Genomic DNA, 24,098 nt, shown 5'->3' with positions numbered 1-24,098 from the left:
GCTCACATATGTTTTTTTTTTTTTTGTTAAAAGTTGGATGGATGAAGTCGAGCTGTCAACTTCAAGCATTTCACTGCAATTTCGTGGGTTGATGTTTAAATGAAGTCAAAAAGTGTCATTACAGAGCTGAATTGAAGCTCTTTTTCTATAGTAGTTTATGTCATGAGTGGCTTTTATACTTTACTTTTATATCTTCAAAAACATCTAAGATCTATTTATCATCTAAATTCATAACCAATCATCATGTCAAATACCAAGTTAAAAGTCCACATTATGCAAGCTAGCTTCTTCTAAATAGGTTACTTTTCATCCTTTTCTAATGTTTCTACCTATTTTCTTATATCTTCAAATTAAAGAGTCTCCATAGTTACCATTAATTACAAGAATTTGTTACTTCGTATCATGTCGAAATCTTCCATGTAGTTATATGGAATTTTTAAAAGTTAAGACATGTGAAGATTTCAGTAGTTGAAGTAAAGCTTACTTTAAGATGATAATTAGATATCGAGACTACACAAAAAAATTCCCTAATTATGAGTATCAAATTCGGATAAGTGCACACGTTCAACTCAGCAGGTAAGGAAATGGAAAATGTTCTTAATGCTTAGATAGACTGTTGTTTTGTTAATATATAGTGATTTGTTACTTATTATTGCATATGTATTTCACATTCACTACAACAAAAATCTTCTAATAGGACTCTCATAAGTGTCCTATTATGCAATATAATAGGACTTTCCCTTGTATGGGACTTTTCCAAAATGAGTCCTATTTGTGCTAGTCACAATAAGTCTGATAGGACACATGCGCATGTCCTATTCTAGGACGCTTCATTTTAGGATGCTCAAGAGTGTCCTATTAAAAGTTTACCAAAAAATGCATAATAGGACATTTTTTGCCGTCCTATTATAGGTTGATTGGATTCTCTTATTTTAGGATGCTAGGAGGCTTTCAAAATACAATTATAATATGAAAATAATGCTATAATTAAATTAACTATTATTTTCTAATATCCACGACATTTTACGTAACAATAATACAACAAATATGAGATCAATCCCAATATAACAATGCTTTATTTCAAATCTGAAATTTCAAATATCACCGAGGAATATTCTGGTGAAGGAACTCAACCATGAGTAAAAAATTTATTACATGGTGTATATTATATCAACTATTTTAAAATAGGTTTCTCTGTGGTACCAACTGTCTTAGAATGGAACCTCTAGGCTCCACTTTTAAAGCTATTCAGCTTCTCATCAATCCAAATAGTCATTAGCTTTCACCTAAAATTTGCAAGGGAAAAACCCATTAGAATTATTCCAACAACAGGATACTAGATAATTGAATAAAAGTGAAAGTTAAACTTAGCAAGCATATATTTCAAGGGAAAACAAAGAAAGAATAAATGCTATCAATATTTTAAAATAGAACAAGCATACCAACATATGAATCAAGGAACATTTTCTTTCGAGAAAGCAAAATCAAGGAACATTTTCAGTCCATCCAAATACGTTTTGCTATTCCTAGGAAATTTAATCCAAGTCTTATCAATGCTTGTTACCTTCAAATTGGAAGCAAATAAGAGAGAGTCCCAAAATGATTTGTTGATACCTCAAGATACAAGCAGGCACAGCGAAAATCGTGCAGCAGTCACAGCTTAAGCTTCTTTTCTAGTTATCCTGCATTTCGATGAAACAGAGCATTATTTATGTTAAAGAATCATAACATTTAGACTCCAGATTATATAAGATAGATTTGAGAGGCTAAAATATGCAGCGAATTTCCCTATCCAAACCAAAGCATTGCTGGTTTCAACGGTCATTTTACATAGCAGAATGAAAGCAGTGTAACTAGGCAGATTCTAATGATGAAGAAAGCTATTAGTCATTCCACAATATTCGTTACCTGAAGCAGTAAATTCCCAGAGCTGTTGTTATTTCTTGAATGATGGATGTTACAAAATGCATATATAGCACCGCTGCACACAACAAAATGAAACTATAATTAAGATCAAGAGGAAATTGACAAGTACAGGAAACTCGATAGACAATATCTTTGGAGTTATCATTTCTACTACTTCAAGAGAGAAAATAACTGAATTCCTACAAGAGGCTGAGTCAACTGGTATTGTACAATATTGCAAGAAGCTCGTACCTGAGTACCCAAAGAAACCAAGAAGAACCTAAAACTTATCAACAAGAGGAACCTTGTGACAAATATGAAGATCAAGAAAGTTTTAAATAATCAAATCAGATATATTGTTGCATCTTCCGGCTCCAGCATGAGAATATAAGAGTAAAATAAGAGGAGCTTAGATATATACTTGCATATTACCAATGAGCAGAGCAAATAAGAGGAGTCCCAAAATGGCTACTGCTATAGAAAACAAGACTTCCCTGAGATGCTTACTGCCCCCTGACCGAGTGTGCTGCACAAAAATTAAAATAATATCAGTCATGATACATATACATTCTCTAAAATCATTATCTAAGGCATGAAGTAGGTCTGACTACATTACTCATTGTGTATTCACCAAAGTAAACCATCTTTAAACATATAAATAATAAACTACAGATAATCATGGTTAGGAGATATGATTTAATATGATCCGTAATATAGCAAAGACACTGAGTTTGTATCCTGTCCCTGTTAGTTTCCCACCAATGCTTGGCATGCACCTCTCCAAATTTTTCACGGCTGAAACACATCAACATAGCTATTAACCAAGTGAAAAGGCTATCTATCTATGGTGAGCTTTGTATGAGAAATGGTGACCTGAATTTGACATGCCGAAGCTCTCTAGTGCCATCAAGAAGCTGTCTGATGGTGATGTATACACCAAGCTCATCCTCCGCTATCCATTCTGATTCAATGTCACTGGCATAGATACGCAATATTATAAATGAAGCAACATGAGATTAGAAATTTTATCAGATTTATGCATAGATATATTAAGTGCACATAATCTTCCATTACCAAAAAGGTTGCGCTGCTAATAAAGACTAGTCATATTTCCATAACAATAATAACATATTTAAAAGTGATGTGTATTATTGCAACCACTCCACAATAAGGACATTCCAACTCTTGCCAGTCATCTATACCTGTAGCAAAATGGAAATGCAAATCGTCATATACGTTATCATCTCAAATTTCATGAGTTGGAACTACCACAAATGGTGTAAACAGATAACTGTTGCAGATCGCTTCAAAAAACAAAAAGATAACTTTAGCAGATGCAAGGAGAGCTCAAAATTACTCGACCAGGCCAAAGCTGAAGAAATTACCTCAGCAATGCAGTTCCTAAGAGTTAGGGTTTCACCTTCAACATCATAGCAATAATACAAACTCAACGGATATGCAAGTTTCATACAACATAAACCAAACACAAGAATACCAAAAGCCCAGAAGATATTAGTATATGAAACAAACACGGAAATCAGGAAAACTGAATCGGAACAGAACATCGAAATGCATAAATTAATGCTAATAAACTTGGAAAAGAGAAGGACGAAAATGCAACTTAATCTGAAGTAGAACACAATTGCAGGTGCAAAAAGAAATTGAAATCTCACCTCCTCACAGGAATTGACCGCCATTAAAAAAAAGTTCGACAATTACCATTGAAATTCCCCATTCGGTTTCATAAATCCTATTTTCAACAATCTAACACTTGTGAAGCAGCAATCGAACTGCGAATTAGCAGTTAATCGGCCAAAATTTTCAATATAGCATTTGTTGCCGAGACACAGCGGAGAAGGTGATGGGGAGTAATGAGAGAGCCAAAGTGAGAGAAAATAAGGTGGAGCTCTGCCTCGCGTCGGTGAACGGCGGACGTTGTGGTCAACGAGATTTGTCACGGTGGTGGCGAACGTCGCTGCAAATCTTGTCCGTTGTTGAAATTTGTGAGAGAGAAAATGGGGATAAGAATGAAATAGGGATTTGGGGGTTTTTCTGTTCTTGAAAAGGGGGGAGGGACATAAGCTGTAGAGATTTTCATTTGAGATTTTTTTGGTTTTTTTTTTTTTTTGGTTTTTTGAATTTTATTTATTTTTTGCTTAAAATAAAATGTTGTAGTCTTTGTATAGCATTGATACAACGAATTTGTATTGATAGTTTAGATAAGACGATTTTAAAACAAGAGTCCCATTAAATACATAATAGGACTCTTGTCATAAAAGAGTCCTCATATAAACATCCCCATAGGCTGATTTTGTTGTAGTGATTTTTTGTCTCTTTTCTTTTCACTTTCGTCTCTGATTCTACTTGAAGAGGCTGAATATCATATATAACATCTCTTAAAAGTGTATGGCGGATCCAAGATTTCATTATAGGGGGGTTGAACTCGTTGAATTACAGTGCCCGTAAATACTTGTACGGGTATTCGAGGGCAATAGTCCCCGAGCCAAAAAAAATTAGGCAGTTCGTACACTTGTTTTTGTGTCCAAGTATAATTTAAATGGCTTAAGATTAGAACTTAGTCACTTAATATAATAAATGGTTGTTCTTTTTCTATTGATTCAATAATAGATACATTGAAAGCACAAAAAGAGTTACGTCTATGCGTTTTTTAAATTGTTTTATCTTCAATAACATGTACATTACTAATAGTTCATGATCTTAATTTAACTAGGGGATGTGACTCAAACTCAAACTTAAAATTTAATTAAGAAAGCAAAATGAAATAAAAATAACACAACTTTAATTAACAAACTAATCAACAAACCACTATAAAATATTAAGCAATTAACGTGAATTCTACGATTATTAAAACAATGCATTATGTTATTTCTCTCATAGTATTTCTTAAATAATACTCCCTCTCAGCAAAAGTGCATTGTATTCCTTTTCGGATCGTGTTAATGAAAGTGATCAATCATTTCTATTTTGAGATATAATAAGGAACATTAAGCGCTAATTAATTGGCAAATCTAATTTCTTGCGAAAATATATACCAACACTAAAAATTGAAATATATATCTCTCTCAAATTCCGCCACCGCAATTTTATGGTGACGTCAGCCGCCGCTTCTAAATTCAGCGAGACCGGTGCCGCCTCCTTCCTTTCTCCTGACTCTCTTTCTCTGACTCTGAATTTGATCTTTCTAAAAAATATATTGATTTTGGAATTTCTACACAGGCTATTGTCAATACAAGTACTTTTATTAATGTTAAAAAATTAATTCACACTACAAACAATTATGACAACATTGAAAAAAAAAAAACGTTACATGTACTTCAGTTGATATTAATAGCGCAAAATATTGTAAAATTTGATCAATGTAAATCAAATTTTGACCACCAATTTAATTTCAATAACTTTTAGTCATTTTGACATAAAAAACTTTAAATGACTTTACTTTAACTCTGTACACTTATATATTGAATATAAATATATAGTACAAATTCGTACCAATCGTGACGCGCAACATCTTAGTAATTCTAATACGAATTGTGATTATTCGTACTAGGTTTTTCAATCGAAAGGCCGAGAGCTAATTATCGAGACTGCGCATCACCACTGGTGCAAATAATATATCCACATCCGTATTAGATTTTACTGATTGATGCTACTAATTAGAAGGACTGATGCATATCTTCTTATTCATACTAGTATAATCACAGCTTTGTCCGTATTTTTTTTTTTTAAAGTTACAAGAGTTATCTAAATACAATTAATTATGCAACCCGCACGCAGACGGGACTTTAACACTACTCAACGGTGGGAAAACATCACCGCACGTAGGCGAGAACGCCATACGTATGGGACCACAACACCAAATAATATAATACATCACCACATAAAGTGAGAAAACATGAACCCAATATCTCTTACAAATGAGAGTCTTTGGGTGCCTCAACTTTGCCACTAGAGCAAGGTCTCATTGGCCTTTGTCCGCATTTATTAAAGGATAATTTTTTCCAGAAATCTAAAAATACAATTTATTAAAATTAAATTAACGATCAAGTTTTAATTTTCACTAGACGTCATCGTACATCTTAATTGTGATGATACACAACTCCGCCAGCTGTGGACTAAAGTAAGTTATATCGGTGGGCCGGTGACGTGGCCCAATCCAGTAATACACGTATCACCTTACACCACCTTTCATGCAACCGCCTTGGCTGTAAGTTCACTTTTTGTAGGTGTCTCTCCGCCGCGCATATGTAATGTACCCGGCCCACAATATGTACCCGGCCCACAATATCCCTTCCAAATTAATCAGTTCACATTAGGAATAATTATTACTCGGGTTTGGTACTATTTGAGTTTTTATTGAAATTATTTAATTTTTGTAACAAGTTATATTTAATGTTAAATATTTTATAAATTCAAATAAGTTTAAATGATAATTAATGATACTATTATACAAAATTGGACGACTCTATAGGGAGTATATAAAAGAGGAGTTTTCTCCTTCATTTTTTCGTCTTTTTTTTTTCTCTTTGTTCTCTTACCAACTTTTCACTATATAAAAGAGGAGTTTTCTCCGAATACCCGCAGCGGATACCCGCTGCGGGTATGAGGGTACCCCGCGATTTTTTTTTTTAATTGTAATTTTGCGGGTTTTTGGTCCTGCTGGAGGGTATTTCGTCCCGCGAGAGGGTATTTCGTCCCGCGAGAGGGTATTTTGTCCCACATTTCACAAAAAAATTTGAAAATATCATTTCTATTTCATCGATTATCCATAAAACCTGTGACGAATAAATAATAAATAAAATTATCCATAAGAAAGAGACGAAAAATTAGGGCTAGGAGGAGTTTTGGGGATTTGGGGGTTAATTCCTAAAAGTAAAATCTAATAAAATTATTTAATTTTAATTTTATAATGTTATTTGCGGGTAATGCGGGTATCCGCGGGTATACCCGAGGGTACCCTCTACCCGCAATTTTTGAGGATGCGATACCCGCACCCGACCCTCCACCCGAATTTTGCGGGTATCGGGACGGGTGAGGGTATACCCGATACCCGCAACCCGATTTTCCACCCCTACTTATAATCCTCTTACTTTTCACTTTTCACAACTCCCAATATTAATTATAACACATTTTCACCACTTTCAATACATTCAATTACCTTTTATTCACTCTCAATACACTCAACAATATTTTTTCTTAAAACTTGTGCCACTCCCTCCTAGGAAGTTCTTTCATGGACGGAGGGAGTAATAAATATTCAATATGCTTCTTAAATTTAATTTTGTTATAAGATCATTAATATGATAAAGATCTTGAGCATTAATCTCCTACCGCTAGGCCAGCACACACACACTTAAACATATCGTTTAATTTCGATGTTCGTCGTGCATCGCACGGATGGGTGCACTAGTATGAATAATAAATCACTTTTTAAATTGAATTTGAAACAAATTTGAGTTGATAGTAGTAAATAGATTTGTAATTCCCGATTAATAATAATAATAATAATTCACACCGGCAACCGGCACCACCATTTCCAGTCAAACCTTGCGCTATTCCCAAATATAAATCCTGAGACCAGTGGCCGCTTCACTCCTCACACCTACACACACTCTTTGAATCATCATGGCCGGCCACAACGAATACTTCAACGCCCCCTTCCGCCGCGTGGCGGTCGGCAACAGCGACGAGTTCCGGCAGCCGGACACCGTGAAGGCGGCGATTGCGGAGTTCATCAGCACCCTCATATTCGTCTTCGCGGGCTCCGGCTCCAGCATAGCCTACAACAAGATAACTGGCTTTGCTCCCGCCACTCCCACGGGCCTCGTGGCGGCGGCGATCGCCTACGGCTTCGCCCTCTTCGTGGCGGTGTCCGTCTCCGCCAACATCTCCGGCGGCCACGTCAACCCCGCCGTCACTTTCGGGTTGTTTGTGGGCGGGAATATCACTCTCTTCCGAGGTCTGCTCTACATCATCGCGCAGCTGCTTGGCTCTGTTGCTGCTTGCTTCCTCCTCTCTTTCACTACTGGTGGACTGGTATATCTTTTTATATTAGTTTTTCTCTTGTGGAAAAAATAAAATTGCCCATGTTCATTAAATTTATGTGAACATTATCCACTTTGATGAATGAGGTAATTGCTGTAAAAAATGCTAAACTTTCACCATAATTTTGATTATAACCTTTAAAAAGTAATTTAATTTTTTTAAAAATTAGCTTGATAATTACTTAACTTTCATAAAATTCTGATTTCGCATACAAAGTTTAAAAATTAGTGTCGTAATTATCGAATTATTGATTGAATTTGATTTTGCTACCAATTGAGAGTCCGACCAAACTTACTATCAGGCTAGACGAATAATCTAATTTTGCATATTTTCGAATAGTTAGTGATTGCGATGTGTCACCACATACTTTGTTTAAATCTCGATTGATAGCAAAATCATTTTAAATCAATAGTTCGATAATTATCGCGCTACATTTTAAAATTTATATGCAAAATTAGAATTTTATGAAAGTTTAGTATTTTACAAGTAATTAACCCTTTATAAATATATATGTACTCTATCTTCAAATTGACTAAATTAACAATTATTTAAAATCCTTTTAGTCGGCGATTAGATCTAGGCTAGATGATCTAGTTGGCTGAATGAATTTTGGTTGATTGCAGTCAAATTATTCATTTTTTTAAAAGAAAATATTACACATTTACGATTCAATCGTACTCGTGTAATAAATATACAAGAGTTTTCATATAAAATCAACCAAAATCATCAATATCTAAGGCCATTTTTGTCTTAACACTTTTATCTTGCTAGTATTTAACTATAGCATAGAGTAGAACAATTTTTTTTAGAGTAGTACTTCTACATTAACAAGCTCTAACTAGCATTTATGAAATTGATATACGAATATTTTAATTTTAAGTCATCATCAAGTCTACTTATATGTGATTAAGATCTTAATTAGGAGACTAGAAAAACTAATTATTTCGATAAACGCAGGAAACGCCGCCGTTCACCGTGTCGGCCGGAGTGTCGGTGTGGGCCGGCTTAGTCTTCGAGATCGTGATGACTTTCGGGCTGGTTTACACCGTGTACGCCACCGCCGTCGACCCCAAGAAGGGCCAACTGGGGACCATCGCTCCCATCGCGATTGGTTTCATCGTGGCGGCCAACATTCTCGCCGGCGGCGCCTTCACCGGCGCCTCCATGAACCCCGCCGTGTCCTTCGGGCCGGCTCTCGTCAGCTTCACCTGGACCAACCACTGGGTTTTCTGGGCCGGGCCGCTCATCGGCGCCGCCATCGCCGGAATCGTCTACGAAGCCTTCTTCATCAACCACTCCGGCCACGAGCGGTTGCCCGGCGGCGATCATCACGGAGTCCACTGATGTTGCTTTCTCCATGTGAATTGTGTTTGGTATATTGTAACTGTCGTGTTTTGAATTACTCCATGTGGAAATGTGTCGCCTTGTGTTTGCACGGCTTTTTTGTTATATGTTTGTTTACAATTTTCGATTACAATTACGAATTACTGCTTTTTTTTATTTAAGGGACGACGTTTTGTTATGGCCATAGTTGATTGTAATAATCCACATCAAGTATGTGACATTTGGAAATTTATTGTAATAATGCACATCAATTATGCATACACGTATTAAAACGTGCAAGCTCCGCCATGGGTGGACTATATAGTTTGTATGTATATATGTAGGACAACACATTCAATATGTGTTAGAATTTTCCACATATTTTCACTTTACTAATCGAAGCTCTTCTCTTGCCTCGTTTCAGTCGTTGGTTTGCCGTATTCTTATCTAGAAGTTGTTTTATTTTTAAGGAAGACACACTAAAGCCATACGTACTATTAAGATGTATCTCGTCTTGAAGATAAGACTTTTCGATTCGATTTTTTGTATTTTTCGTATTGTAATACACCTGTAAATTTGTAATTTTAAGACTTAATGTAGTAGTGATCTTTATCGATCGCCACATCATTAATTTAAAAAAAAAAATCACCAAAGAGTCTACCCAGGACTGCTCACAAATCGTACCTGACCACAAAAGCGGGCCTCTAAGTTTATATCATTTGTCACTTGAGTATCGACCCGTTTTAAGTTTATTTTTAATATTAAGATGGATGTTTAATATCTTTCGTATATTATATATATTTAAAAAAAATCATCAAATTTTTTATTTGTTTATTTTCTATAAATAGACACTAATATTGATATAAATATATACAACATAATTATTTTATTTTCTCTACATATATCATCCATTTTTTACTTTTAGAAACTCTTTATCTTTTTCTCTTTTCTTATGAACCCAATCAAACTTTTGTTATACTTTTTAATACTTAATTTGTAATTTTTGAGTTTTACGCATTTTTACTATAATTTATAGTATTTTTAATTATAGTTATATTACAAATAATAATAAGTGATGTTACGATTGAATGGTTGGCTAATTGAAATAGTCATTAATAAATCATAAAAATAAACATAATTAAATTTAAAAAATAATAATAATATATAAAAAAAACTAATTATTTAAAAATGTGATTAAATAATTAGATCGATCACTATTCACTACTATATATAGCAAACAACTTAAATAGTGATAACAGTGCGCGATCAATCATACAATTGTGACGTGTGGGTTAATTTTTTTATTTAGCATTTATATATTGAATTGGGACCTGCTCTGTTTGTCTGTTTATGTGACCCGATAACACGTGCCCTTGCAAGCTTTATTATTTTTTGATAAATTAAATTGTTGGCTTATCGGATCAGAACCGACGACTTCACCAAAGTGAGCTTATCTTCATACGTTGTTCTGGATAATTTGATAGTTTGCTGCTCTTTAAATTTTGACAGATTTTTTTTTTTTTTTGAAGTGACAGAAAATATTTTCTTAATGAACCATTAATCCCAATTAACCTACACGCGTCATTTGAAAAAAAGACGATAAAGGATTTTTTTAGATTTTATAGTGTTATACTCCCTCCGTCGGAAGAACTTCCTATATTTTCTTTTTGTAACGTCCACAAAAGAATTTTCTATCTATTTTTGGACTATACCCCACCATTTATAACCCTCTAATTTTTCACTTTTCACAACTCCCAATATTAATTATAACACATTTTCACCACTCTCAATACACTCAACTACCTTTTATCCACTTTCAATACACTCAGTAATATTTTTTCTTTAAATTCGTGTCACTCCCTCTTAGAAAGTTATTTCGTGGACGGAGGGAGTAATTTATAAGACTCAAATTTCAATATTAAAAAAAAATCTTATTCCAAGTCAAATTTAACGTGGAAATATATTTATCGTATCTCGGGCGGTGCCCGTGCTATGTTCATTTTCCAACGCTCAAATTTGAAAATTGTAATATTATTTAATACTACTCCCTTCGTCCTACGAATCTTGACACGTTTGATTTCGGCACATAAATTAAGGAGTTGTAGATTAATATTTTAAGTGTGTAGTTAATAAAGTATATAAAAGTGATAAAATATGAGAGAGAGGGTAATAAAAGTGATAAAATATGAGAGAGAATGTAATAATTATTACCTTATTTGAAAATGTGTCAAGATTCGTGGGACGATCCAAAAAAGAAAACATGTCAAAATTCGTGGGACGGATGGAGTAATATTTAAACATTGTATACTAATTTACAAAAGCGCAAAATGCATAATATTATTGAAAAAATGAACGAGCAAACAGTATATGACAAAGTATAATATTTTTCCTTATATATTAATTAGAATAATTGCGCATATAATATATGAAGGGTGGCCGGATTTGGGGTTTAAATTCTTTTAAATGTTATTTTAGTTTAATTTTTTTAAATGATACACTTTAGTATATTGTAAAATAAATTTTTAAACAAAAAGCATCGAACGTGAGAAAGTAAAGAATCGAACGTGATCAGATAAAAAAGGTTGGGTGCCATATGGGGCATATTGATTTGTGCAGATTCCATGTAGACTCTAGTAAGATTTCTTGGATCAGAAATTGATTGCGACAAAATATACAATTTGTTTATTTTGATAGATAAGGTTGGAAAAATCCAACTTTGTCCCAATATTTATTTGTCTTGGTTATAAATTGGTGGATATCCCATCTCCTTTGATTTTTTTGACTTGAGTTTGAGTATTGATGGATAGTTCAAAACCTTTGTTTTTAAACCTCCCTTTGATTTTTATTTTCTTTTTTCATTTTTTCAGTTTAGTTGATAGAATGATAAGTTTCGTTTAATGCAATTATTTTATCTTTAAAAAATAATTTATCTGCAAGAGATTGCAGGATTTTACTTTGTGTCAATCCTATGTGCACAGGTTTTTTTGTATATGTCAGGGACTTTTGAGTGACATAATGTATTTGATTAAATAATTTTTTCGGTTAAAAATGCAAATATTTACAAACTTGGTGAAAACATAAATTGTATAATCGGTAATAATATGACACAAATTTATTATATAAATTTTGTGAAAATTAAAGTCATACTAAACTTTTTTTTTGGCAATATTTGAAACAAATACTAAATAATTTACTGAAATCGGAAGGATGTGAATGATATTTGGGATTTCCCTTTTCTACATAGAAAGACTCAGGAATAAATCATAAAAGCCCATAAGGGGCCCAAAACAATATGGGCTTCTTTGTGCGAAGATTATTCTTACTAGTAGGTTTGAAATTAGATGGTTAGGTTTGATCGAGGGAAAGAGAAAATTATCATACGAGTGTGCACTTTTTTTTGGGACGTTCTATAAAAATATGTACTATTTGTTAATTTTGAACATAATTCTACCATCAACTTCTTATTTCTTACCCTTACTTTATAATAAAATAGATTTATTTTTCCACTCAATATATTCACCTAACATTTATTAAAACATGTGTTATCAATAATCATGTACTCTCTTACTGAAGGAGTATAACTTAAATTTGACCACACATTATGTACATATGGACTCTTTAAATTGTGTCAGCTCATTTTTTATTTTTATTTATTTTTTAAATCATCAAAGGATAGAATATTGTACAATTTCCTCTAATTAATTTCCTTAATCTTCATGCATCTTCTTCTTCTTCTCCTTCTCCTCGCACCGCCACCATTGTCCCGTCTCCTCCCTTTATCTCTTTCAAATACCCCATTTATCTTAAATGCATCTCTCTCTTTCTACATCACACTCCAAAAAGAAAATGGTTAGAGTTCACCGAAAATCGAAGAAGAAGAAGTAGTAGTAGTATATATAGTAAAACATAAATATGCATACTATTAAACGGAAATATGCATACAATCAAAAATCAGCATACACTAAAACAGAAACATGCATGTCTCTAATATTATTGTCTCATTCTATACTTTTGAATTATGAACCTATAAGGAAACAATCTAAATAAATTAAAGAAAAAATTAATCTAGAGCAATCAATTTCATATATATGTATATTTGTGTTCAAACATATGTATATGTTCATCATGCAGATTAATTATATCTGTTTAATATGTAGACTTTTTTTTCGTATTAAATTACAATTAAACTGTTACTATAGAAACTCATTTTTATATCTATCTATATATTAATATACGTTTACTTTACTAATAGACCTGCACCCGGTAATACTTATATTATTGTTTAGATATAAGTGCGAAATGTTATTAATTGTGTGCGAATCAGAACCAAAAGTCAAAGAAATTTAATTTATAGGTACAACCAAAAGTCAAAGAAACTTAACAGAATCGAACAAATTAAACAACTGTAACTGAAATATTGATTAAGGAAGAACCAAAAAAAAAAAAAAAAAATCTCATGCAAAAACTTGAAATCAATAACACCTAATTAATCAAAAAATATGTAAATTTGATTTACTTAAGCAGATGAGGTTGTTTGAAAATCAAATCCTTGACCAACAAAAGCCCTTCCAATACACATCTTCAGACTTGGCACGACGTCCGTCTCCACCTCTTCTTCAACGACCTGCATCAAATTTTCTTCAATTAATCATTCATAAATGTTATTCCCTCCGTCCCACGAATCTTGACACGTTTGGTTTCGGCACGAGAATTAAAGAGTTGCAGATTAGTGTAGTTAATAGAGTATAAAAGTGATAAAGTAGGAGGGAGAAAGTAATAAAAATGATAAAGTAGGAGAAAGAAGGTAATTATTACTGTATTACCTTATTTGGAAATATGTCAAGATTCGTGGAACGACCCAAAAAAGAAAACGTGTCAAGATTCGTGGGACGGAGGAAGTACATTACATCTCAATATTATTGTCGTCTCGTATTTTATTTCATCAGTTCATCATGCAGTTATTAAGGACACTTACATGCAAAGTGAACGTCAGCACATAATTTTCAGCATCAGAAACCAGATTAGAGCTCCTAATCTGGAATCTTTTGAGGGAATCAAGCGCTTTGTAGAGAAATCCGGCAACTCCTCTTTCTCTATTGGAGACTATTCGCACGTAAAAACCTCTTTCTTCAACTTGAAATACATCCATCTGCGATAATTAATTCACCATGTATGAGTTGCTGCACTAATTTAAGAAATTTTAATTAATATATATACCTTGAAAATTTTCTTGATTGTGGGAGTAGGGGAAGCATTTGTTTTCTTGAATTTTGATTTACTGTTGTTGAGTCGTGTGAATGATGAGTCGAGGCCGGCGATCTCCGATCTTAGCTTCTTAGCCTGCTTTTGCAATTCCTGCACATACAGAACTGCATCTCCAACTATAGAAGCTTTATCCATCTGCACCATAATAAATTAAGGGAATGGTTCCAACGAGAATGAGAATTGATATGAATAAGTCAATTTATATAGGTTTGAATCTTAGAGGGGGCGGAAATTTCACCAATTAATTGAATTGCGGCTATTCATGCATTACAAGCAGCTTCAATACTTGTACTGATTTATTCGTTATTCTCACTATAAATTAATCCTTAATTATCTTTTATATGATGAAAGAGATAAAAATGAGAAATTTTGGAAGGAAATTAAACCTTAGTAATATTAGGAACCAAGGAGCGCAAAGTGTAGAGCTTTTCTTTCATCCGGCGGCGGCGGCGTCTCTCCGACATCAAAGTGGTGGATCTGTCGCTCTTTTTTGTCTTCTCCGATGTGGTTGCCGAGGACTCATCCTCGTCCTCGTCCTCGTCCTCGACCTCATCCTCATCCTGTACGTCGTCGTTTTGAAGGTGGTTAGGCATGCTGCTATGAAAGTCTGGAAGAGGACTACTCGTCAATGCAACGTCGTCGTTTAGGGTGTCGAAGTCGTATATTTCGTTGAGAATAGGATCATCGGCTGCATTCTCTTTGCAGAATAGATCAAGAAAGTGATCTAAATTTTCGTTGAAATATGCCATCTCGAAATCGGGATTTGCATATTGTTCCTGGATTGGGATTGGGATTGGGATTGGGATTGTTTCTTCTCCACACCTCTCTTCCATTTTGTGATTATTAATTGATTTTTTGTGGTTTTGGGATCAAGATTTAAAGAGTTGAGAGTTGACAAATTTGAAGAGATAATGAATGCTCCATTAATTTATGTAATATATATGCATTTGACATTGAATTGTTTATTACAAACGTTGCTTGGATTCAGACATCTCCAGTTGTACTGGATCACGTAATAAGCATAGCTCAAACAGCCCGACCGCAAACAAAATATTATTTTGATTCTTGGTCAAATGTGTATTTATTTATTTCCTATATCCATTGTGTGTATAGTGAGGATTTTTTTTTTGAGGGAATGTATAGTGAGGAATATTGATGTATCATGATAAATTGAAATAATATTTTATAATACTAAAATAAAAACAAAAACAATTCATCATAAAATGTAACATAAGCATTTTAAATATTCTAATTGAGATTAATTTAATGATCGGTTGACATCATTGTTTTACTAGTGAAATGTTTGTTGGGGAAGTTCTAATTATACCATAACATATACAAATCTTATTCGCAAACATGAGTATTAAAGTTCGGATCAAATTCAAGTATTAACAGACATTTTTATATTTTAACGTTGGTTGCTTCCAAGTTACGAATTTTCAATCTAAATTACATTCACTGTTACAAAATTGTCTACAATCTAAATATACAGTCATAAAAAATTTACACTTTCGCTGTCATAAAATATTTACACATTTACATGTCACAAAATTAGCTACATTTTCAAATGTCACTAAATTTTATGACATATATATTTTTATAATTTTATTTTTATTCACAGATGATAACTACCCATTTGAAGATGTCACGGTATTATTTAATGTTATTTGTAAATGTCACAATACTTCGAAAATTATGTCATTAACAAAATTGACATTTTGTTGTAGTAATGGTTGGATAAATCATCTAAATTAATCTAATCCCAAAATTATTTTTAATTCTCACCCGTGATTGGGACCTAGGTAACAACTTCATAATTGAGAAGCTAATAAATCCTTGTATAATATATAGTCGCATATTTTTGGATCAAAAGGTAACATGTATAGATGTGGGAACCTACATATCTATTTGTTGATCCAGTATTAAACATGCCCAACTTTTCAGGCCCATAATTGAATTCTCATATGGGCTTAATTGTACGTTTTTGCTCTAATAACCTTGCTACTTAAAAGTGCCTAGTAAAATAAAACAAAACAAAATAAAATAGAATAAAGTCCCAAATGTATTTCACGGTTTTATTTATTAAATCAAATAAAAAAAGACATGTTGGTTTTCACATCAAATAATTTTTGATATTCCTTTTTACCCAAGTTTGATGTAATGAGAAAAAAGAGCGTGCGTGTGTTGGCCAAGCGGTAAGGGATTAATGTCTGAGGCCAAAGGTCTCAGGTTCGAGTCCCCTTTTTCGCGGTCTTTAAATTTCTTTATTTAATACTTTTAATTTATCCAAAAAAAAGATATTATATGTAATGAGAAAAAAGAAACTATATTCTAATTTTACCCAAGTTCTTTTTGTTTTCCCCCTCTTTAGGGGAAAAATAGCTTACTGTTCAAGAAATACACAAACATATTGATACACACGTCCATATCCTATAGGAACGATTTTTGTCTAAAGCACAACTGGATTGTTGGAAGATACTTCCTTCGTCCCGCGAAACTTGAGCAATTTCTTTTCGGCACATATTTTAAGGAGTTAATACCTTGTGTGTTAAGTGTAGTAGGTGAAAAAGTGAAAGAAACTTTTGCCACATAAAAAAAGTGCTCAAACTTCGCGGGACAACTCGAAAAGAAATATTACTGCTCAAGCTTTGCGAGACAGATGGAGTATTAGAAATTTAAGTTATTTGTAAATTTCATGTAACAAAAAAAAATATAGAACATTGTACAAACTCCATTGCATAACTCTTCACGCGTGCAAATGAGATGAAGATCCTTCATAATTGAGATAGAGATAGAAACAATAAGATCCAATGTTTGAAACAGTGTAAATCAAATAAAATTGACTTTTGAGAGCCACTATTAATTTTTTTTGTCACACTGAATAATTGACTCACGTGACTAGACACAACCTTTTTACTAAAATGCCCTTGTTCGTCCAAAACTTAAAATTTTAAAAATTATGAATCCCGCCACAAACTTTTAACTTTTTAAACTTTTGACTAAACATATCCCCCCTTTTCAATGCACTTGTCCAACTTTTTAACAACCAAAAGGTACATACAGAAAATGCAAATAGTATGCTTACTCATTAAAGCTCAAAATATATAGTAATTCGAAAATTTCTTTAAATAAAATGAATTGCAGCATCCTATGCATATTGTCGGATATCAACCTTTCATTTTATACAATTGCTATGACTTCAAAAAAAGGTTAACTGAGCATTATGCTATGGTCGAATATTAAAATGTTAGAAAATCAAGATTTTGTTAATTTTCTTGTTTTTTTTAGCATTCCCACCACATATGTAAAAGACAGATTAAAAAGGGTATTTTGACTTTGATGAAGCTCCAAGGTTTGGTCAGCTCCACAGATAGGAAGCATCAGAATCCAATGCTTCTTGGAGCAAGTCAAAACTCCCAACTTTTGAAATATTCTTGATTTCGATAGTTCAACAACTTCTGTACCATTTTTCTTTTAATTTATTTTAACAATAATGCTATTTGGACAAAATTCTCGAGTATCACGGCCTTCTCAAGGTTATGTAATAACTACGATGCTGATCTCCAAATTTACGCCTCGAAAAATAGAACAAAAATACTTGAATAATAAACTTAACAATGCAAGGTAAATTTTCTCTCACCATCCTAGTGTAAATCTGGGGGTTCTCACTAAAGTCAGCATAATTAATTCACTAGAAAACATTTCAAGGAAAACAAAATTGCATATGCATGAGATGAAGAGTCACCTCAAAAGGCTTCAACCATTGCTCCATTGACATGAACAATTCATTCAGAATAGTATGTCAATTCTTCCATGATTCCATCTCCTTAGTCTCGTACGCGTCCACTATGAGCTACCCTCGCTGTCTGAACATACTTTCGACTGAATTATAACCCGAGCTCCTGAAGTAAGCCTGTTGGACAAAATCGAAAAGAATATTTCAACCTACATGAAGAGGACAAGCAGTGTGAACTTGAAATTGAATTATATGTAGTAAAAACTAAAAGGGGCTGGCATTTAACTTTCTTCGATTTGGATCACGTTGTCGTTAAGATTTCTGGAAGAATCTAGTTTGTTTGATAAATTTTTCCCTGAGAGTGGCTCAGTAGTTCTCTTGCTCCCACCAATGGATGAGGCAGGTGTGGATGTTCGTGAACTCCCAACTCTGTCGGATGAGATTCTTGGTTCCTCAGAAACAGGGGACCGCATTGATTCACATCTCGACTGCTTGCTTAGGGCGACTTTAATTGATCTCGGGATGCACTTGGTGCGTGTGGAACCTCCCTCTTCTTTGTCTTCCGTAGAATTAAGTTGCTCGGTGCTTCTGAAAGGATTTTAGTGTTTCAGTATGAAGAGAAACAGAAAGAATTTATAATCAGCAGATATTGCCTACTTTGCAAAACCAACAAATCAAGAAAGAGGCCACGAAATTTGACTTCAAATATATATGATTCCATTCTGTTTGATAGCAGTCAAAATAGACAACAAAAGAAATCTTAATCCTTGCCCAATACTATATTAACTATTTACCAGTTCAATATCAAGCACTACAATATAACCAGCAGAAACCAAAAAATAGAGATATGTGTGGTTGCAACACCAAATCTAGAGCTTTTTTTGTTTTGTTTTGTTTGAGAAGACCTAATCTAGAGCTTTAAGCGATCTCAAGCAGAACGTTATCAAGGATCTCAAGCAGAATGTTATCAAGGATCTTGACTCTTCCTTTCTTTTTCTTTCTATGGGTCTTTTTTTATATAGGAATTAAAATATTTAAATTGTCAAAAACTATTACTAAGAGATAAAGAATCCCAGACAAGAAAGGCTACTCAATGATCTTATATCTTAAATCATGATACACAAATAGTCCTACATCTAGATGATGAAAAATCAAGATTATGGAATGTGTTTGGAGTATATCCACAAGCTAGGGAGGTAAGATATGGTAGAAGAGATCTAGGATTGGTTCAACTCATAGCTCCGCAAAATTTAGTGAAGATGGAGACATAGACGTACATTGTGAAACCGCTAAGACTTGAACTCGCAGAATGCTAACTGCTTTAGAAAAATGGACAGAACATTGACTGAGGTAAAGAGGACTTACCGGTCAGCATTAAACGAAGATGATCTTTTTAAACTGGGTGCCCCTTCCTTCATCATATTCCTTTCTAACAAACTCCCACTGAAGTACTCTTTGTCCTCCAAAGTCATGCCCATAAGACGAGGATTCTCTGCCAGGCAATCAAGCTCTCCCAACATTAATGATGTTGAGAACAACGGGGAAGGAAATTTGGAGTGTGAGAACCTTGGCTTGTAGGTCGGGATAAGGCCAAAGCTATGATCTTTGACAGATATTGAACCACAAGATATCAGTTGCATTATCATATTCGAAGCCTTTAGTTTAGAATGGGATGGCACTCGGAATTCCTCTTCTTCAAGTATCCTAAAGCTGTTGAGCTTCCTAGCATCAGCTCTAATGAGAGATTCCAAGGTATCGGTCCTGCCACTTGTTGAAGAAGCGCTGGATGTAGAAGGAGGTGGTGAAACAAAGTCTCGGCAAATCTCTGGAGTGGCTTTCACGCGAGGAGCTTGGCTAGGACGAGGACCACTACTTTCAGGCTCCGCTAATCCATCATCAGTCGACACGCCTCTCATACAAGTATCTCGGGCTCTAGCACCTCTGTTGGCATTGTCCTCGGTTTGAGTGGAAGCATCAGCAAGACCATCACTCTTGTAGATTTTATACTCGGTCAGGCTCAAAGAGCCGTTCCACGATGAATTCTTCTCAGTGCTGCACTCAGGAGACACGGATGAGGAGCAAGGACGCTGATCCGGAGGAGATAATTCATCCTCCTGAGAAGTTTTTGTAGTCCTGTCGTTCAAGCTAGACGAAGATGACGACTCCTCTTGGCTTCTTGAAGATGGTGGTTCTGGAAGTGCCTTCTGATTGTGTAATATGACAGTCTCAGCGGGACTAAAGTTACCTACAAATCAAGCATCAATCACTAGGAAGTCAGACTACGCATGAAATTAGGAAATAATTGCATCAACTCCATCTCAAGAAAACAGCAAACGCTTTTCACTTCATCCAGAATGAACGAAGAAGCTCCGAAAAAGGACCCTTAAACAGGCTTTTGCAGATCAATCACAGGTGAGAGTGAAGATTATTACAACAATGAAAGAGACACATGCATGGTTTGGCGCAGACATAAAGAAAATTTCCTACCAGAACACCAAACATACAACCTTTTCAGCTCTTTCTTTTAGGAAATCATGAAACATGACTAAACAAGTCTGCCCAAAGAAATTCACTCAGAACCTTAGTTTGCACACAAATTGCAGGATATATAAACCACTGAAAAAGATACTTATTTTACCAGAATTGGAATCTTCAAAGAGCTCTGAACCCTTGAGGATATACTCATTCCCATGAGCAGGAAGAATCAAATCATCGTCACAAAGATCATGCCATACATATCCGTTCTTGTAACTCCTACATCAACAAATCACCCTCAAAACACGTACCACATATTCGCACAGCCAAAGAGAAGCTGCATTCAAATTACAATTTACAAGGATATATCAAAAGAAACTGCATAAACCATTTTCACCTCTTGCAGGACCAGGAGTAAATCGAAGCCATGCCTCGGCCTCTCAACGCATTAAGCCTCTCAATCACATCTTCACAAAACAAACACAACTGACAAAATTCAGAACACAATACTCACCAAATAATCATTTCTGTTCAACCACATTGTAGCAAAGTTACCTCTCAAGTAAAGGCCATCAGGAGAGGACAGGGGGACCTCCATGAAATGGGGATGCTCGAGTTGTCGATTTCGAGATAGATAGTAAACTACCGGCACCTTCTGGTTGTGCTGCGGCGGCTGCTGATCGTAGTGGTGATTGTAATGATACTTGGGCGATTTTTCTTTCCACACTTTGGCCCGTTCTGGGCTGACTTGCCTAAATTTCTTCGTTCTCTCCATTTTTGTTGCACGAAACGGCAGTTGAAAATTGGAATTGACTCTCCTCAATTATTAATCACTGATGTTCAACAGAAAGAAAACCCAGCACCCTTGTAAGTTTTCCTTCAAATGAAGCAGCTGAAGAGGGTCGAAATTCAAGAATCTCAGCTTATCATCACATCCCCAACACCCCCAAATACCAAAATGCGAAATCTAACCCCCCAAAAAATTGATTCTTTACACAGCATCAGCAAATATTTGAAGTTCAACAGATCTAGACATAAACCACAATAGCTCCAAAACCTTGAAAACGTCCAAAAAAACAATAATCTCGCAAGAAAACAAACCACGTGAGCCTAACAATAATTTTCGACCAAAGGGAGTTAGAGAGTGACAAACCCGAGCCAACCCATTTGCAGATTGGCACAATAAATACGAAATACCACCCAAAAATTAAAGGCAAGAAGAAGAAGAGAGGATATCAAGCTGAAAATTTTGAAAGCAAAAATAGGCGAAGAGCGCCAACCTGAAGGTAAACTGAAAAACAAAAGAGGAGGCCCACATTAAATGCAGCAGTGTGGCCACTGTGTGTTGGCGACAGAGCTTGCTAGAGGGTGAAGTGTGACTAGACACTAGAGAGACAACGATTGCAGAAAGGGACTGATGCGTGGAGATGGAGGTGGGAGTTGATTTGGCGTTATGCCTGAGGTTAGAGAAATTCAGAGGTTTGTTGTTGTTGTTGTTGATGATGGAGCGAGGAGTGAGGAGGAGGAGCTCTTTACTACCCTTTTCATGTTGACATGAAATTCAATAACATCTGACGAGAATATCAAAATGATTCAATACAGTCTATAATTAGATTTATTAAATCACAATTAATTTCCATTAATTCATTACAAAATTTAATTAAATCCTAATTAAGATTAGTTATTTGGCAGCATGGTGCGACCTCTCCAATACATGATTCTAAAAAATAAATGTATATATTGTTTGACTAAATTGACCTTAAATAAAGGATGGGCCTCAATGCCTCATTAGTCAATAGTCATTCCTCAAAATAAAAAAGGAGGAGCCTCATTCTCATCCCTAATTTATTTAATCTTATACATCGTGACATTTATATTCTTCGCATACGAATAGTGTCGTGATCTGAAAATTTTGATTAAAATAAACACATCACAGTATTGTTTTACTAATTGCAACTATAAAATTATTTCATTTTGAATGATGAGATAGTTTATATAGTAACGTTTTTTCCATGGCACGAGTAGGCTTGACGTGGTCCAGTTAGAATGTTCTCTACAAGATCCATAAAATGCGGCAATTGCAACGTACATGTGTGTATATTTAAATTTAAGCTGCTGAAAAATTAATTGAATGATAAAATTTCCAGTTATAATTAATTCAAATTTTAGTAGCACATAGTAACTGAGACTCTGGGAGGACAGTGCAATTACATTTCACTTGGTGTGGCTCCATATATTATTAGAAAAAAAATATATATTGTCAATTCTTTTTTGATTGAAAATATATATACATTGTCCGATTGCTGTGGATTTTTGCTTACAGCATGATTATGGTCCGGTGGTTTTGTATTTTGACTCCCTTCTTGCTATTCACACTCTGCACGAGACTCACCATGGTTCGAATTCGCTGTGTGATGATTTGTGGGATGCTTTCAATCATGCTAGCAATACTATGATTTTAGATTTCTTTCATGTTCGGTGAGAGGGTTAATAGAGCGGCTTATGAGCTCGCTAAGTTTGTTTTTAATGTTTTATGATGTAATGATCTAGAAGTCGGACTTTCTTGCCTGACTTGCAGATATTGTTGTTTCCGATTTTGATTAATGAATTGTTACCTTCCTTCTCAAAAAAAGAAAAGGAAAAATAGAAATTAAATAAACGAAAAGAAGGAAATCGTAGATAGCATTAAATGATCACTATTTATAATGTAAGTCGATGTAGTTAACCAACATAAAATATTTATGGTTACATAACTAAAAAGTTAATGATATCGCGTACATATGCTTAAATATAATTTTTTTTCTGAATAGCAATTTCACTATTTCAATTGAAAATGAATTAATCCAAATTAACTAGCTTAATTGATATAAATAATTAAGGACCTTGAGATATCTCAAAGTTCCAATTCATCTAAGTAAATAAAGAATTAGCCTTACTATTTTTATATATTAATACTAATTCTTAAAAATAAACACCCCTTAAAGAGATATTTCTTTCAAATAATTAGCACTTAAATTGTATCTTACTCTGAATACATTCGAATATTTTATTTGCTATCCATTTAGATTTTATAAGCTTGTTGGTCATTTGCCTAGGACATTTATGACACCCCATGTGATTTAATCATAAATGTTATCTAGACTGACCATACTAAATATTAGTAGCAAATAATATTAAGAGTGTGTTTGCTTTGAGGTATAAGGGAGGGATAAGTTATATTTACCATTTTACATTTCGTTTGTTTAGATGTATAAAAAAATTTAGGCAGGTTGTATAATTTTTTCGAACAGCCCCTTATCCTTTGAAAAATTGATAATTTTATACCTAAAAA

At 34.2% G+C, this 24,098-nt stretch overlaps 3 protein-coding genes and 1 long non-coding RNA gene across 11 annotated transcripts; 1 reads left to right on the top strand and 3 right to left on the bottom strand.

Moving 5' to 3' along the window:
- Positions 1-1,048: 1,048 nt before the first annotated feature.
- LOC131000116 (uncharacterized) lies at positions 1,049-4,005 on the bottom strand. Of its 5 annotated transcripts, XR_009093662.1 has the most exons (7): positions 3,579-4,004; positions 2,980-3,107; positions 2,779-2,880; positions 2,158-2,700; positions 1,909-1,981; positions 1,565-1,682; positions 1,049-1,286 (listed from the first exon to the last, which is right to left on the bottom strand). It is a non-coding gene; the product is annotated as an uncharacterized LOC131000116 (long non-coding RNA). The 5 variants fall into 5 exon arrangements; XR_009093664.1 differs by having other exon boundaries at positions 1,049-1,279; positions 2,779-3,107; positions 3,579-4,005; XR_009093663.1 differs by having other exon boundaries at positions 1,615-1,682; positions 2,779-3,107; positions 3,579-4,005.
- Positions 4,006-7,254: 3,249 nt separating this feature from the next.
- On the top strand, positions 7,255-9,570 carry LOC131000115 (aquaporin TIP1-1-like). The gene is made up of 2 exons (XM_057925885.1): positions 7,255-7,959; positions 8,926-9,570. The coding sequence occupies exons 1-2, from the start codon at positions 7,549-7,551 to the stop codon at positions 9,310-9,312; spliced, it is 798 nt and encodes a 265-aa protein (XP_057781868.1). The 5' UTR covers positions 7,255-7,548; the 3' UTR covers positions 9,313-9,570.
- A 3,277-nt stretch (positions 9,571-12,847) lies between these two features.
- On the bottom strand, positions 12,848-15,593 carry LOC131000114 (transcription factor FER-LIKE IRON DEFICIENCY-INDUCED TRANSCRIPTION FACTOR-like). Of its 2 annotated transcripts, XM_057925883.1 has the most exons (5): positions 14,943-15,593; positions 14,509-14,691; positions 14,267-14,440; positions 13,808-13,915; positions 12,848-13,114 (listed from the first exon to the last, which is right to left on the bottom strand). In XM_057925883.1, the coding sequence occupies exons 1-4, from the start codon at positions 15,387-15,389 to the stop codon at positions 13,808-13,810; spliced, it is 912 nt and encodes a 303-aa protein (XP_057781866.1). In that variant the 5' UTR covers positions 15,390-15,593; the 3' UTR covers positions 12,848-13,114. The 2 variants fall into 2 exon arrangements, with proteins under 2 accessions (XP_057781866.1, XP_057781865.1); XM_057925882.1 differs by lacking the exon at positions 12,848-13,114 and having other exon boundaries at positions 13,616-13,915.
- A 2,545-nt stretch (positions 15,594-18,138) lies between these two features.
- On the bottom strand, positions 18,139-22,330 carry LOC131000112 (protein SOSEKI 3-like). 3 transcript variants are annotated; one of them, XM_057925880.1, is made up of 7 exons: positions 22,048-22,330; positions 21,323-21,659; positions 21,165-21,234; positions 20,931-21,046; positions 19,658-20,537; positions 18,580-18,880; positions 18,139-18,471 (listed from the first exon to the last, which is right to left on the bottom strand). In XM_057925880.1, exons 2-7 carry the CDS (start codon positions 21,540-21,542, stop codon positions 18,403-18,405), a joined length of 1,656 nt encoding a protein of 551 aa, XP_057781863.1. In that variant the 5' UTR covers positions 21,543-21,659; positions 22,048-22,330; the 3' UTR covers positions 18,139-18,402. The 3 variants fall into 3 exon arrangements, with proteins under 3 accessions (XP_057781863.1, XP_057781862.1, XP_057781864.1); XM_057925879.1 differs by having other exon boundaries at positions 21,323-21,600; XM_057925881.1 differs by lacking the exon at positions 22,048-22,330 and having other exon boundaries at positions 18,580-18,877; positions 21,323-22,029.
- Positions 22,331-24,098: the final 1,768 nt, after the last annotated feature.

This window comes from Salvia miltiorrhiza, chromosome 8, assembly GCF_028751815.1.
Source record: "Salvia miltiorrhiza cultivar Shanhuang (shh) chromosome 8, IMPLAD_Smil_shh, whole genome shotgun sequence".
Classification (NCBI taxonomy): Eukaryota; Viridiplantae; Streptophyta; class Magnoliopsida; order Lamiales; family Lamiaceae; genus Salvia; species Salvia miltiorrhiza.
Note: the sequence above shows the minus strand (reverse complement) of the source record. Positions and strands in the feature narration are given on the sequence as shown.